The sequence below is a fragment of the Xiphophorus hellerii genome, unplaced genomic scaffold (assembly GCF_003331165.1).
Source record: "Xiphophorus hellerii strain 12219 unplaced genomic scaffold, Xiphophorus_hellerii-4.1 PGA_scaffold_83__1_contigs__length_249999, whole genome shotgun sequence".
Taxonomy (NCBI): domain Eukaryota; kingdom Metazoa; phylum Chordata; class Actinopteri; order Cyprinodontiformes; family Poeciliidae; genus Xiphophorus; species Xiphophorus hellerii.
This window is the reverse complement of record NW_022587658.1, coordinates 196,528-207,609: the sequence shown is the minus strand read 5'-3', so window position 1 is coordinate 207,609 and position 11,082 is coordinate 196,528. Positions and strand designations below refer to the sequence as shown.

Sequence of the window (11,082 nt, the reverse complement as noted above, 5' to 3'; positions counted from 1 at the left end):
TACTCAACAGGTTGCTAGGTAACCAAAGAAAATGAGGTAGTTGATGCTACCCACCTTGCCTGGCTAGCTGTGAGAGGAGCTAAAGGTTTTCCTCCGCCTACATTCCCCAGAATGCTGTGCGGTTCTGGATCAGAGTTCAGTGAAATTATTGAACATTCTATCAGACAAATTTTCTATTTATATTGATAACATGTCTATGTCAACATCTATTTTCATTTATTTATTGCTCAGCCCTAGACCAGAGGAGTTTTTAATTAAGTGGAAAAAATTTAATTCTTCATTGAAATATATTTTCTAATTTAATTCACTTCACAATTAGATTTCAAATATATATTTAGATTATATATTTATTAGTCTTCATCTTCATCGTCTTCTGACGCCTCTGCCTCCTCCAAGGCAGCTTGCTGCTCTTCTAAATCTTCTTTCAAAGCTTGCTCTTCCTCTGGGGTTGGGTCCAGGCCCTCTGTGATTTCTGGTCCATTTTGATATTCCATTAGTGGTGGTGGGGGAATGGGTGGGCTGTACACCTCCCCTACATACTTCAGACCCCATCCAATATAAATGTTCTCAAACTTCCTAAGATTGGTGAAAAAAAACCTGTTAGTTATAGTATTACCATACAGAGAGAAAACACTAAAACAAACAGCTTTATTTCGTTCTGCATTTACTTTCCACATGCATATGCAAATGCTCCTGGCCACAGGTTAGAACGCAGCACAGCTATAGCATGCTGAAAAGTCAGTATGGTGGACACCTTGGAGCTCCATGGAGAAGTATTAAACATTTCTGAAGACACACAAGAAAAAAAGGCAAGAATCAGCTGGCTCAACAAGACTGGAGGATTTTAAAAATTTTAAAATATGTCGAACACTTCTCATAACCTGTGTCATAAAAGTGATATGATGGACCTCTTTAACTTAAAAACAGAGTCTCACAAAAATACCACTGATGGAGTAAGCTAAAATACCAAAACTGTGCCTGCAGCATCATGAAAACCTTTGTCTTCTGACATAATGCAACTCACAGTTATGGTAAGAAGAAAGTGAAAGTACTGAGTCTGCTGGGTGCTTTCTAAGTCAAACATGCCACTAAAAGATGTTTGACACCCAACTGCACCCACAGTACTCACACATTCATATACTGCTATCCAGATTGGTAAGCAATTTTCGAGTTAAATGCTTTTACCAAGGAAATGTTTTTCTTTTCTAAAATAAAGCTTAATGCAGAATGAAAAATAGGTATTTGGTACAACTTTTCAGGTTTTTTTCCACTCAAAAAATGGAAAGGTTTTTATCATAGCTTTATCTCAACTGTGAGATACAAATTTTACAAAAAAATCCAGAGAATCATATTGCGTATGTGTTCACCCCCCCACACACACACGCCCACACACACACACATATATATATATATATATATATATATATATATATATATATATATATATATATATATATGTATATATATATATATACAGTACAGACCAAAAGTTTGGACACAACTGTGTGTCCAAACTTTTGGTCTGTGCTCAATACAGACCAAACGTTTGGACACACTTTCTCATTGAATTCAATGAGAAGGTGTGTCCAAACGTTTGGTCTGAACTGAGTACAGACCAAAAGTTTGGACACACAGTTGTGTCCAAACTTTTGGTCTGTACTGTATATATATATATATATATATATATATATATATATATATATATATATATATATATATATATATATATATATATATATAAATTCTCTGACCTGCATCTTGGGATAGAGGTGTGAGCAAAGCGGGTCCAACCTCTGGCTCCACCTCTTCAGACTCTTCTTCGTTCTCATCACCTTCCTCATCCTCATTAGACTCTTCATCTGGTTTCACAGCTATGTTCACCCAAGTACAGCGGCCCTGAATCAGTGATCACTCAGTAAATGTGTGGAGTAATTGAGAAAATATTCCTGTTTCTGAGAGAAGGGATTTACCTGTTGCAAGATGTGTTGGACATGATGGACCCATGTTGACAATGATTCAGCCATTTCACTAACAGGAATGTCCTCAAAATCAGGGTTCACTTCAAAGCTGTCTCGGGGTATCTCGTCTTCCTCGTCATCTTCCTCCTCCCCTCCCTGGTAGAAACCCTGAGGACTAACCTGTGTACCAGCAGAGATCCGAGCAATCTGTGCTCTCAGATAATTAGACTCATTCCCAGGGAATGGTGGGTAGCTTACAACAGGGCTCTCCAGGTTTCCAGTAAAGAATTTACGGATCTGACGAGCAGTGTTGATCTGTGCAGGACTAACTGAGGGGAGCTTTATCCAAGGAAGACCTGGCTCTTTGCACACGTAGTAAGCAAATTTATTAGCACCTGTTCCAATGGCCTCCTTTGGTGCATCAAGTTGGGGTTTATAAATTGATTGAGGAAGAGGATCTGCCTGAAAAAAAACCCCACCAAAGAGCAGAATGCATTGTTTACAGAGGAATCATCTCCTAATTGTGAAGATTTGAAGGGATTGGACCTAAACTATCATGATCTACTAATGTTTATGGTTTGATTTGTTTTTGTGTTTCCTTTCTGTTTATTATTGTTCTGTTCTCTCCTTCTTCAGTTCTCATCTAAATCCCAAAGAACTAAAAGCATTTAATAATGGCTTATTATTGTTGGTGATTTTCTCCATAGTTCATCATTCCTTTGTGCTTAGTTTCTTAGTTATTTATTGTGTTTTGTTTTCTGTACAAATCAGTGTTAGTCCTTCATTTGTGCGCTTTTTGTACATTAGTTTAGTTCCTATTGTGTTCCTAGTGTTCCTCTTATAGTTCCCCTGGTCTCATGCTGCTAGAGCTGTTACACATCCCCTCTGATTGGCTCACTTGGTTCATTTGTCATTTTCCACCCTGCCTCATTATATAAGCTGTGACTTACTGGTTCATTGCTGGAGTCAAAATTGTTGCACACTTGCCGGGTCTGTTTCAAGTCATGTTTCTGCCAGAATTGTAATTGTTTATTTTTTCGTCATTATAGCTTTTCAGCTCACCTCTCTCTCTCTGGGTTCAACTAAAAACCAATCATAACATTAACAACTCAATTGCCTTGATTATAAAACTGTGATCAGTGATGCTAATCTGATAAAAAAAAAAGGCTTCAATCTTTCCATATATCTATCATTCAATAGATATATCCAAATAATGGGCTAAAATAATTGTTAGAACCATTTGGACCTGTATTTTATTATTATTATTATTACTATTATTATTATTGTTATTATTATTGTCACTGTAATTTATTGCTTTAATCTTTTATTGATATTCTGTGTTTTATGGTGAACTGTTTGATACTCTGTTTACTGAACTGTCTGTTGCTCCTTTTAACACTGTCTCATGCTTGATTGATTGGACAGATGTGCACATATTTTATTCTCTTTCATCAATACTCCAGTAGGCTGACACTGTTTTAACCGTTTTATCTTGTTGTATAACTGCAGTATAACAGTATACAGTACAAGAGATAGGCACCAGCCCAGCCCCCAGGACCCTACAAGGATAAACAGGCATGGCTGGATCTGTTCCACTATATTGGATAGTGGATATTTTGTCTCACCTCCACTTGCTCATTCTCTGAATTTTCAGGCTCCTTCTCCTCCTCTGCAGGTTGATCTTCAATGCTCTCTTGCTCCTCTTCTCCCTCTCTGTACTCAGCTTCTGCAACAATATAGTTACTTTCTATTCCCAAAATTTTTCCCCACAGCCGGCATCGTGGTAGTCCCTCAGAGTCAACAAGATGCTTAAGAGCAAGGAAAATCCTCTGCATCTCCTCTCTGCCTAAACCCACTTCAGCTTGCTCCAGATAGAAAGCAATCTCACTCACATTAGGAAGAGCTGTTTCTCCCTAGAGAAAAAAAAAAACAAACATAAAGAAAGCTCAACTTCACAGAATGATATAGCTACTTTTAAGTGTAAGTATATAAAGCCAGTACCATTTCATCCTCTTGGGCTACTACTTCCTCTGGCTGGGAAAACAATGTGCGCTGTTGCTCTGTCAGCAGCTCAGCAGATGAAACTTGTGGAACCTCTCGCAAAGGCCCCTTTATGCCGCTGAATAAAGCTCGCTTTACATCACGGCTCATTTCCTCAACCACATCCACAGCATTTTCAGTATGCTCGTCAATCACCTTGATGAGTAACTGTGTCAGATGTTCATAGCTGGAAGAAAAAAAAGTTACTTTCAATTTAATTCAGTTTATTTATACACCAGTTCGCAACAAATATTGTCTCAAGTCATCATCCAAAAAAAGTGGTAAAAAAGTAAATTCAATCCAGTATATATATATACAGTATATACATATACTGTATATATATATATATAGAGAGAGAGAGAGAGAGACACCAGAGCAATAGAGGCTCAGATCTACCACACCAGACAAGACCCAAGCTGTAAGGTTGTGCAAGGAAGTCCCTGAGGCAGTCCAGCACATAACAGCAGGGTGCAATATGTTGGGAGGGAAAGTGTATATGGAAAGACATAACCAAGTGGCGGGCATAGTGTACAGAAACATCTGTGCAGAATATGGACTGGAAGCCCTGGGATCAAAGTGGGAAACACCCCCAAAAGTGGTGGAGAATGACGGAGCTAAGATCCTGTGGGACTTCCAGATCCAGACAGAAAAAATGGTAATGGCGAACCAACCGGACATTGTGGTGGTGGATAAACAACAGAGGAAAGCAGTTGTGGTGGATGTAGCAATACCAAGCTATTACAACATCAGGAAAAAGGAGCACGAGAAACTGGAGAAATACCAGGGCATCAGAGAGGAACTGGGAAAGGCCTCGAAGGTGAAGACCACAGTGGGGCCCTCGGGGCAGTCACCCCCAAACTGGAGCAGTGGCTAAAACAGATCCCAGGAACAACATCAGACATCTCAGTCCAGAAATGTGCAGTTCTAGGCACAGCCAAGATACTGCGCAGAACCCTCAAGCTCCCAGGCCTCTCGTAGAGGACCCAAGTTCAGAGGATGAAAGAGGGAACTTATATGTATATATATATATATATATATATATATATATATATATATATATATATATATATATATATATATATATATATATATATAAAAAATTCCCTTCTCACCCACCGCGGGTGGTTCTTATCCTCTGAGCTCGGGTCCTCTACCAGAGGCCTGGGAGCTTGAGGGTTCTGCGCAGTATCTTGGCTGTGCCAAGGACTGCACATTTCTGGACTGAGATGTCTGATGTTGTTCCTGGGATCTGTTGTAGCCATTGGTCCAGTTTGGGGGTGACTGCCCCGAGGGCCCCGATGACCACAGGCACCACTGTGGTCTTCACCTTCCAGGCCCTCTCCAGTTCCTCCCTGAGGCCCTGGTATTTCTCTAGTTTCTCGTGCTCCTTTTTCCTGATGTTGCAGTCGCTTGGTATTGCTACATCTATCACAACGGCTTTCCTCTGTTGTTTATCCACTACGACAATGTCTGGTTGGTTCGCCATTACCATTTTGTCTGTCTGGATCTGGAAGTCCCACAGGATCTTAGCTCTGGCGTTCTCCGCCACCTTTGGGGGTGTTTCCCACTTTGATCTCGGGGTTTCCAGTCCATATTCTGCACAGATGTTTCTGTACACTATGCCTGCAACTTGGTTATGTCGTTCCATGTACGCTTTCCCTGCCAGTATCTTGCACCCTGCTGTTATGTGCTGGACTGTCTCAGGGGCCTCCTTGCACAACCTACACCTTGGGTCTTGTCTGGTGTGGTATATCTGGGCCTCTATTGCTCTGGTGTTTAGGGCCTGTTCCTGGGCGGCCAGGATGAGGGCCTCTGTGCTGTCCTTGAGTCCAGCTTTTTCCAGCCATTGGTAGGATTTACTGATATCAGCCACTTGGGTTATTTGCTGGTGGTACATCCCATGTAGGGGCTTGTCCTGCCATGATGGTATCTCTGGCACCTCAACCTCCGTTCCCTGTTGTCTGAGATATTCACTGAGCACATTGTCTGTTGAGGCTTTGTCCCTGATGTATTTATGGATCTTAGTTGTTTCGTCCTCGACTGTGGTTCTCACACTCACTAGTCCTCTGCCTCCTTCCTTGCGGCTCGTGTACAGTCTCAGGGTGCTGGATTTGGGATGGAATCCTCCATGCATTGTTAGTAGTTTTCTAGTCTTAATATCAGTGGCTTTTATCTCCTCCTTTGGCCAGCTAATTATTCCAGCAGGGTATCTGATTACTGGCAGGGCATAGCTGTTTATTGCGCGGATTTTGTTCTTGCCATTGAGCTGGCTTCTCAGGACTTGCCTTATTCGTTGGAGGTATTTAGCTGTGGCTAATATATATATATATATATATATATATATATATATATATATATATATATATATATATATATATATATATATATATATATATACATACATACATACATATATATGTGTGTGTGTGTGTGTGTGTAAGGTGGCTGCCCAGGGCGCCAAACAAGCTATGACCGCCTTTGCATATGATTCAGCTGTGGTAGCGTTTAAAACAAAACTGGACACGTTTGGGGAATTTCCAATTAGGGAGCAGAAGTAGTTTATTTTATAAATTATATCTATCTTAAACTCGAAGAAGTGATCATTGATCTGCAGCTCTATTGCAGTATATGACATAGTTATACTTAATATATTATATACTGTGAGTTTGCTTTGAATAATGATGGAAAATTACGTGTTTTTGAACAGAGAAGCTAACAGTGGACGAAACGGTGGTGAAGAAGTAAAACTGACAGAAACACATTACTTACAGATTCCGGTTGCTCTTCGTGCTGTCCTTCATTAGAAAAGCCTTGAAAACCTCGGCGTCTCTACAGTCTCTGCGTCCTAATACATTATCCATCTTCCTCAACTTCACATGGAGGCCAAAACAATTTCACAAACAACTCTCACAGGCAAGCGCAACTGTTTCTATGGTTACTGAAACAGAGTCATTGCCAGAGCGACTACTTCCACGTCACGCATTTATTTTTTTCTCTCTCTCTCGCTAACTTATAATAAAGAGTTACGGAGCCCTAGGACATGGGGACTTTGCGTTACCTCGCACATCTCTCGCAATAATAATTATACTAGTTAGCCTATAATTATCAGTTCATGCATAATTGAACAGTAAGCCTTTCTTACGTGGCCATCGTACTGTCTGACTTTCGTAAGGTTTTTCCATGTATGTAATATCTCATTGCAAGGGCGCCAATGGGGCGGGAAAGTTATGACAATTCCAAGGGCCCCGGACCAGCAGGGGGTCCGCCACAATTTTATTATTATTTTTTTGTTTGTTTATAGAATTTTTTTTTAATGAGGCCCTGTCAGTTACAAAATTAATTATATTGTGTTTTCTAAAATTGGTCTTAGCAGTAAAAATTAAATGTTACCACTCCCAGACCAAAAAGCACACATTTGCCCTGAGACCCCCTGGATCTGCATGAAATGGTTCGTTCTTGCTTAGCAGCTTGACGGTGACAGTGTTCAGCAGCAGACAGTGGAAGACGAGAACGACTGTGGCGAAGGCCGAGCAAGATGGCGGCGTGAGTGGTTTTTCTTTGCAAGCTCTCCAGAGATTGTCTATAGGGAGCTGTTATTGCTGCTTTAACGCAGGAAAACATTTATTCTGAGCCCTTCGTTAAATATTGTGCTTAAAGCTGCTTAAAAAAGACGTCCTGAAAACTTCAAAGAATGGCTGCAAGTGGTAAACGCAAATCCGTCAGTACAGAAAATACACCAACTAAGATGTCGGCTAAAAGTCACAAATCAAAGGAAGACCATGACTTCGCTGAAAACATCATAGCAACTTTAAAGTTGACGATAAACGAGAGAGCGGACGGTCTTCAAGCAAGCATAAATGATCTCAAAGATTGGGTGGATTATATCCATGCTGAAATGAAAAAAAATGCAAGAAAAGATGACAGAAACCGTCAGGAGAGTTGAGAAATCAGAAAAAAGGGTGCTGCAAATGGAAAATAAGCTGCTCGAACTTTCACGTTATAAAAGATGATGGGACTTGCGACTTTTGGGAATAAATGAAGAAGAAGATGTTCGTAGCAGGCAGGGGGGCGGCGAAGGGGGCTTGAGCCCCTGCCCCTTTTATCCTTGATGCTCCTAGTGTCCCTTTTTTTAAAAAAAAAATATATATTTTCAATGTTTTACGTGGGAAAAAACTCGCCTCGCCCTTAAATACAGAAATGCTTCGGCTGTAGAGAAAACTTCTAACTTTAACTTCATCATTCTGCTAAATGCCCAGTTCGCTACAGACAGTCTGAGTCAGTCCCACCGACAGATATAAAGAATGTCTGTCTTTATATCAGACATCCTGATATAAGACATGGTACTGCGCTTGACGCACCTCAAAGCCCAGGTAGGAGTCATTTATCCTTTCCTGTGTTTATCGCCACCAGTGGGCGTATTTCATTTTGAGTTCTGAGTGTCTGATGGGGGATGGGGTTAAGGTCAACCATGATTCTGTTCAGGTGTTGTTAATGGGAAGAGGCAACCGTTTTCTACTGTGCTTGGTTTGGATTGATGTCAAATTTATGTGGATCTAAATGGAAATAGTAAGACAATGAACATTGTTCTGATAATAAATGACTTTATTATAAGTCAAACTGAAGATCGGCATTATGAATCTTAATTGAGCGCACGTAAAACCAACGCCTTTCAGGAACAGCAACCAGTAGCCTAAAATATAGGATTTTAGCCGCTACACCCGGTACCACCTGCTGAATATTCGCTCTGCTTCTCCTTAACGGGACTACCAGGCGGGTTAAAGCGGCTGCTGACGGGACCTGGGCTGGAAGTGAGCGGCTGTAAATAGAAGTTATTACAGTGTTAAAGGAAAATTCGGCCCATAGCAATTAGAGTTCACAAAATAAACATCAGCTAAAATACTGTAGCAATAATTAGAACCGCAGCATAAAGCCAAACATGCCACAATTAAATGAATCAAAATGTCCCCAAAGCATCGGGGAACTGGCATAGGGGCTACCTGGAGATTAAAGGCAAATTCCAGAGATGCGCATCACAGCGGCTCTTCATGCAGGGCCGGCCCAAGGTAAATGTGGCCTTAGACAGAACCCGCCCCCCCAACCCGTCCTACTAAGAACCTCAGCATCACTAACATGTTTAGATATACATAAGGTGAATCTGTGAGAGGGAGACCAGGTTTATTGGCCAAGTTTAAAATCAATCGCTGATTATTGGTTGTTTGCTGTGATGTATTTACAAACCCAATTCAAACACAAAGATTACAACATATTGTAGCCATGGTAACACAACAATCAAACTATCAAGATGATTCTTTAAACTTTTACAAAGTAAACTTTCTAATTAAATCCTAAATGTAAATTTTTCCCCAGCTGAATGCATTAAATAAAATTTAATAACATTGTCCTTCTCTATAAATGAATGCTACAGGTTTAGATCTATGGTGTGTGTTACAATTAAACCATTTCTTGGGGCCCCTGAATGTCTGAATGGCCCCTACCAGCAACTACTGAGTTTTCTTTGCCTTGATATCCCAGTCTTACAATTGTAGATCTCAGAGGTGCTAACATCAAACAATTACCGTAAATAGAGTTAACCCCTTTGAGCTTTTTTGATCTATAAATCAGTCTGCAGCCAAGTTGTTGTAGAGGTTAAATAGATATTATTAGATCTTAATTAGTAAAATGGCAGCAAATTTGCTTATTTCATAACTTCATAATTAGCGACCTTCTCTCCGATGGGCTGTATAAGAGCTACAGTTTCAGATCAACTCAGACCTCCAGAACTGTCAGCAGCAGAAACAGCAACATTATACCTGTTGGGGAAAATATACTACATTTGGTTTGCATTGTCCCCACATGATGGCAATGATATAGTACGATCCAATTAGATTCTTGATTAATATGGGTTGTTGCTGTGTTGTTGTACGATGTTTTAAGATGTTGTTTAATGTGCCATTTTTTAACTTTGAACCCCTGCTCCTCCAAAGGTCTCTGCACGGCCCTGACCAGAACCATGTCAAATATCCAGAGGCGGAGAAGGTGAAGCAACCATGTTTGATTAATATCTATTCTTTTGGCAAAGTTCCAACTAGATTTAACTATTTAACCCGCAGTCTTATGGTACGTTCATAACAAACGCGTTCTGAGATTCAGGCGCGTCTGGTTTACATGCAAAGTCTTTGTGGAGGCGCGTCAAGGGCCGTGGCGGCGCTTTTCGGCGTCAAGCTCGGTGCGATTTGAGCCGTCTGGAGCCTTTTGAGCTTTGGGAGAGCAACTCTCCACATAGACTTTGAATGTAAACCAAGTGTGCCTGACGCTCAAAACACGTTTGGTGTGAACGCATCAAAAATGTACACGCGTCGAACTTCAAGCGTCAGATTTGTTTTTGACGCGCGTAACGCGATTGGTGTGGACTTATCATTAGCGGATTAAACAGTTGTCCAAACGTGTGACCCGTCAAACAAAACAAACTCATAAACCGGTGACCCGCTGGACCACACACACGGTAAAAAGCTCAGGAGGGATTCAAACGACCGCTCTTAGAACTGCGGAAGGTTCAAACTCTGCTCATTCATTTTTAGCTTACAGAAAAACATCAAGACGCCAAATTTACGAAAGTAAATTGACCAAAAACACTTAGGCTTTGGCGTGCTCACCCGACTCACACAGATGTGCGCTGTGTACAGTGTTTTGACACAAAATATCTTTTTTCTCCTCAATGTTGTTAATAGTAAAGGTTAGTTCATGAAAAAAATCCAAAAATTATTCCTTTCCTTTTTACTTAAAGAAAAATATCAAGGTCCGAACAATGTGTACAGCCATACAGCTACGGGCGCCCCTGTGCTCACCTACTTATTACAAGTGCAAAATGCGCACGATACAATGTGCCGAGGATGCATAGATATGACAAAATTCACGACTGGTCAAATATTTAGAACATTAAAAATATATAATAATAAAATAGATGTCAAATATTCTCCAGCAATGCCAGTTTAGAGTAGCAGGACAACCTAATAGTTCCAGCGCTCTCTGGATGCTGTGGGTCTGAAGCCAAAAGGCTCAGATTATATTTGCTGTTCCACTAATT

General features: G+C 40.6%; 1 protein-coding gene and 1 long non-coding RNA gene across 4 annotated transcripts; one reads left to right on the top strand and one right to left on the bottom strand.

The window, feature by feature from the left end:
• Positions 1-280: 280 nt before the first annotated feature.
• On the bottom strand, positions 281-6,982 carry rsph4a (radial spoke head component 4A). 3 transcript variants are annotated; one of them, XM_032557549.1, is made up of 8 exons: positions 6,768-6,876; positions 4,780-4,868; positions 3,960-4,185; positions 3,584-3,871; positions 1,971-2,420; positions 1,752-1,896; positions 669-786; positions 281-576 (listed from the first exon to the last, which is right to left on the bottom strand). In XM_032557549.1, the coding sequence occupies exons 2-8, from the start codon at positions 4,785-4,787 to the stop codon at positions 351-353; spliced, it is 1,461 nt and encodes a 486-aa protein (XP_032413440.1). In that variant the 5' UTR covers positions 4,788-4,868; positions 6,768-6,876; the 3' UTR covers positions 281-350. The 3 variants fall into 3 exon arrangements, with proteins under 3 accessions (XP_032413440.1, XP_032413439.1, XP_032413441.1); XM_032557548.1 differs by lacking the exon at positions 4,780-4,868 and having other exon boundaries at positions 6,768-6,982; XM_032557550.1 differs by lacking the exon at positions 4,780-4,868 and having other exon boundaries at positions 464-576; positions 755-786; positions 6,768-6,982.
• A 475-nt stretch (positions 6,983-7,457) lies between these two features.
• LOC116716729 (uncharacterized) lies at positions 7,458-10,741 on the top strand. Its single transcript, XR_004338608.1, has 2 exons — positions 7,458-7,541; positions 9,983-10,741. It is a non-coding gene; the product is annotated as an uncharacterized LOC116716729 (long non-coding RNA).
• Positions 10,742-11,082: the final 341 nt, after the last annotated feature.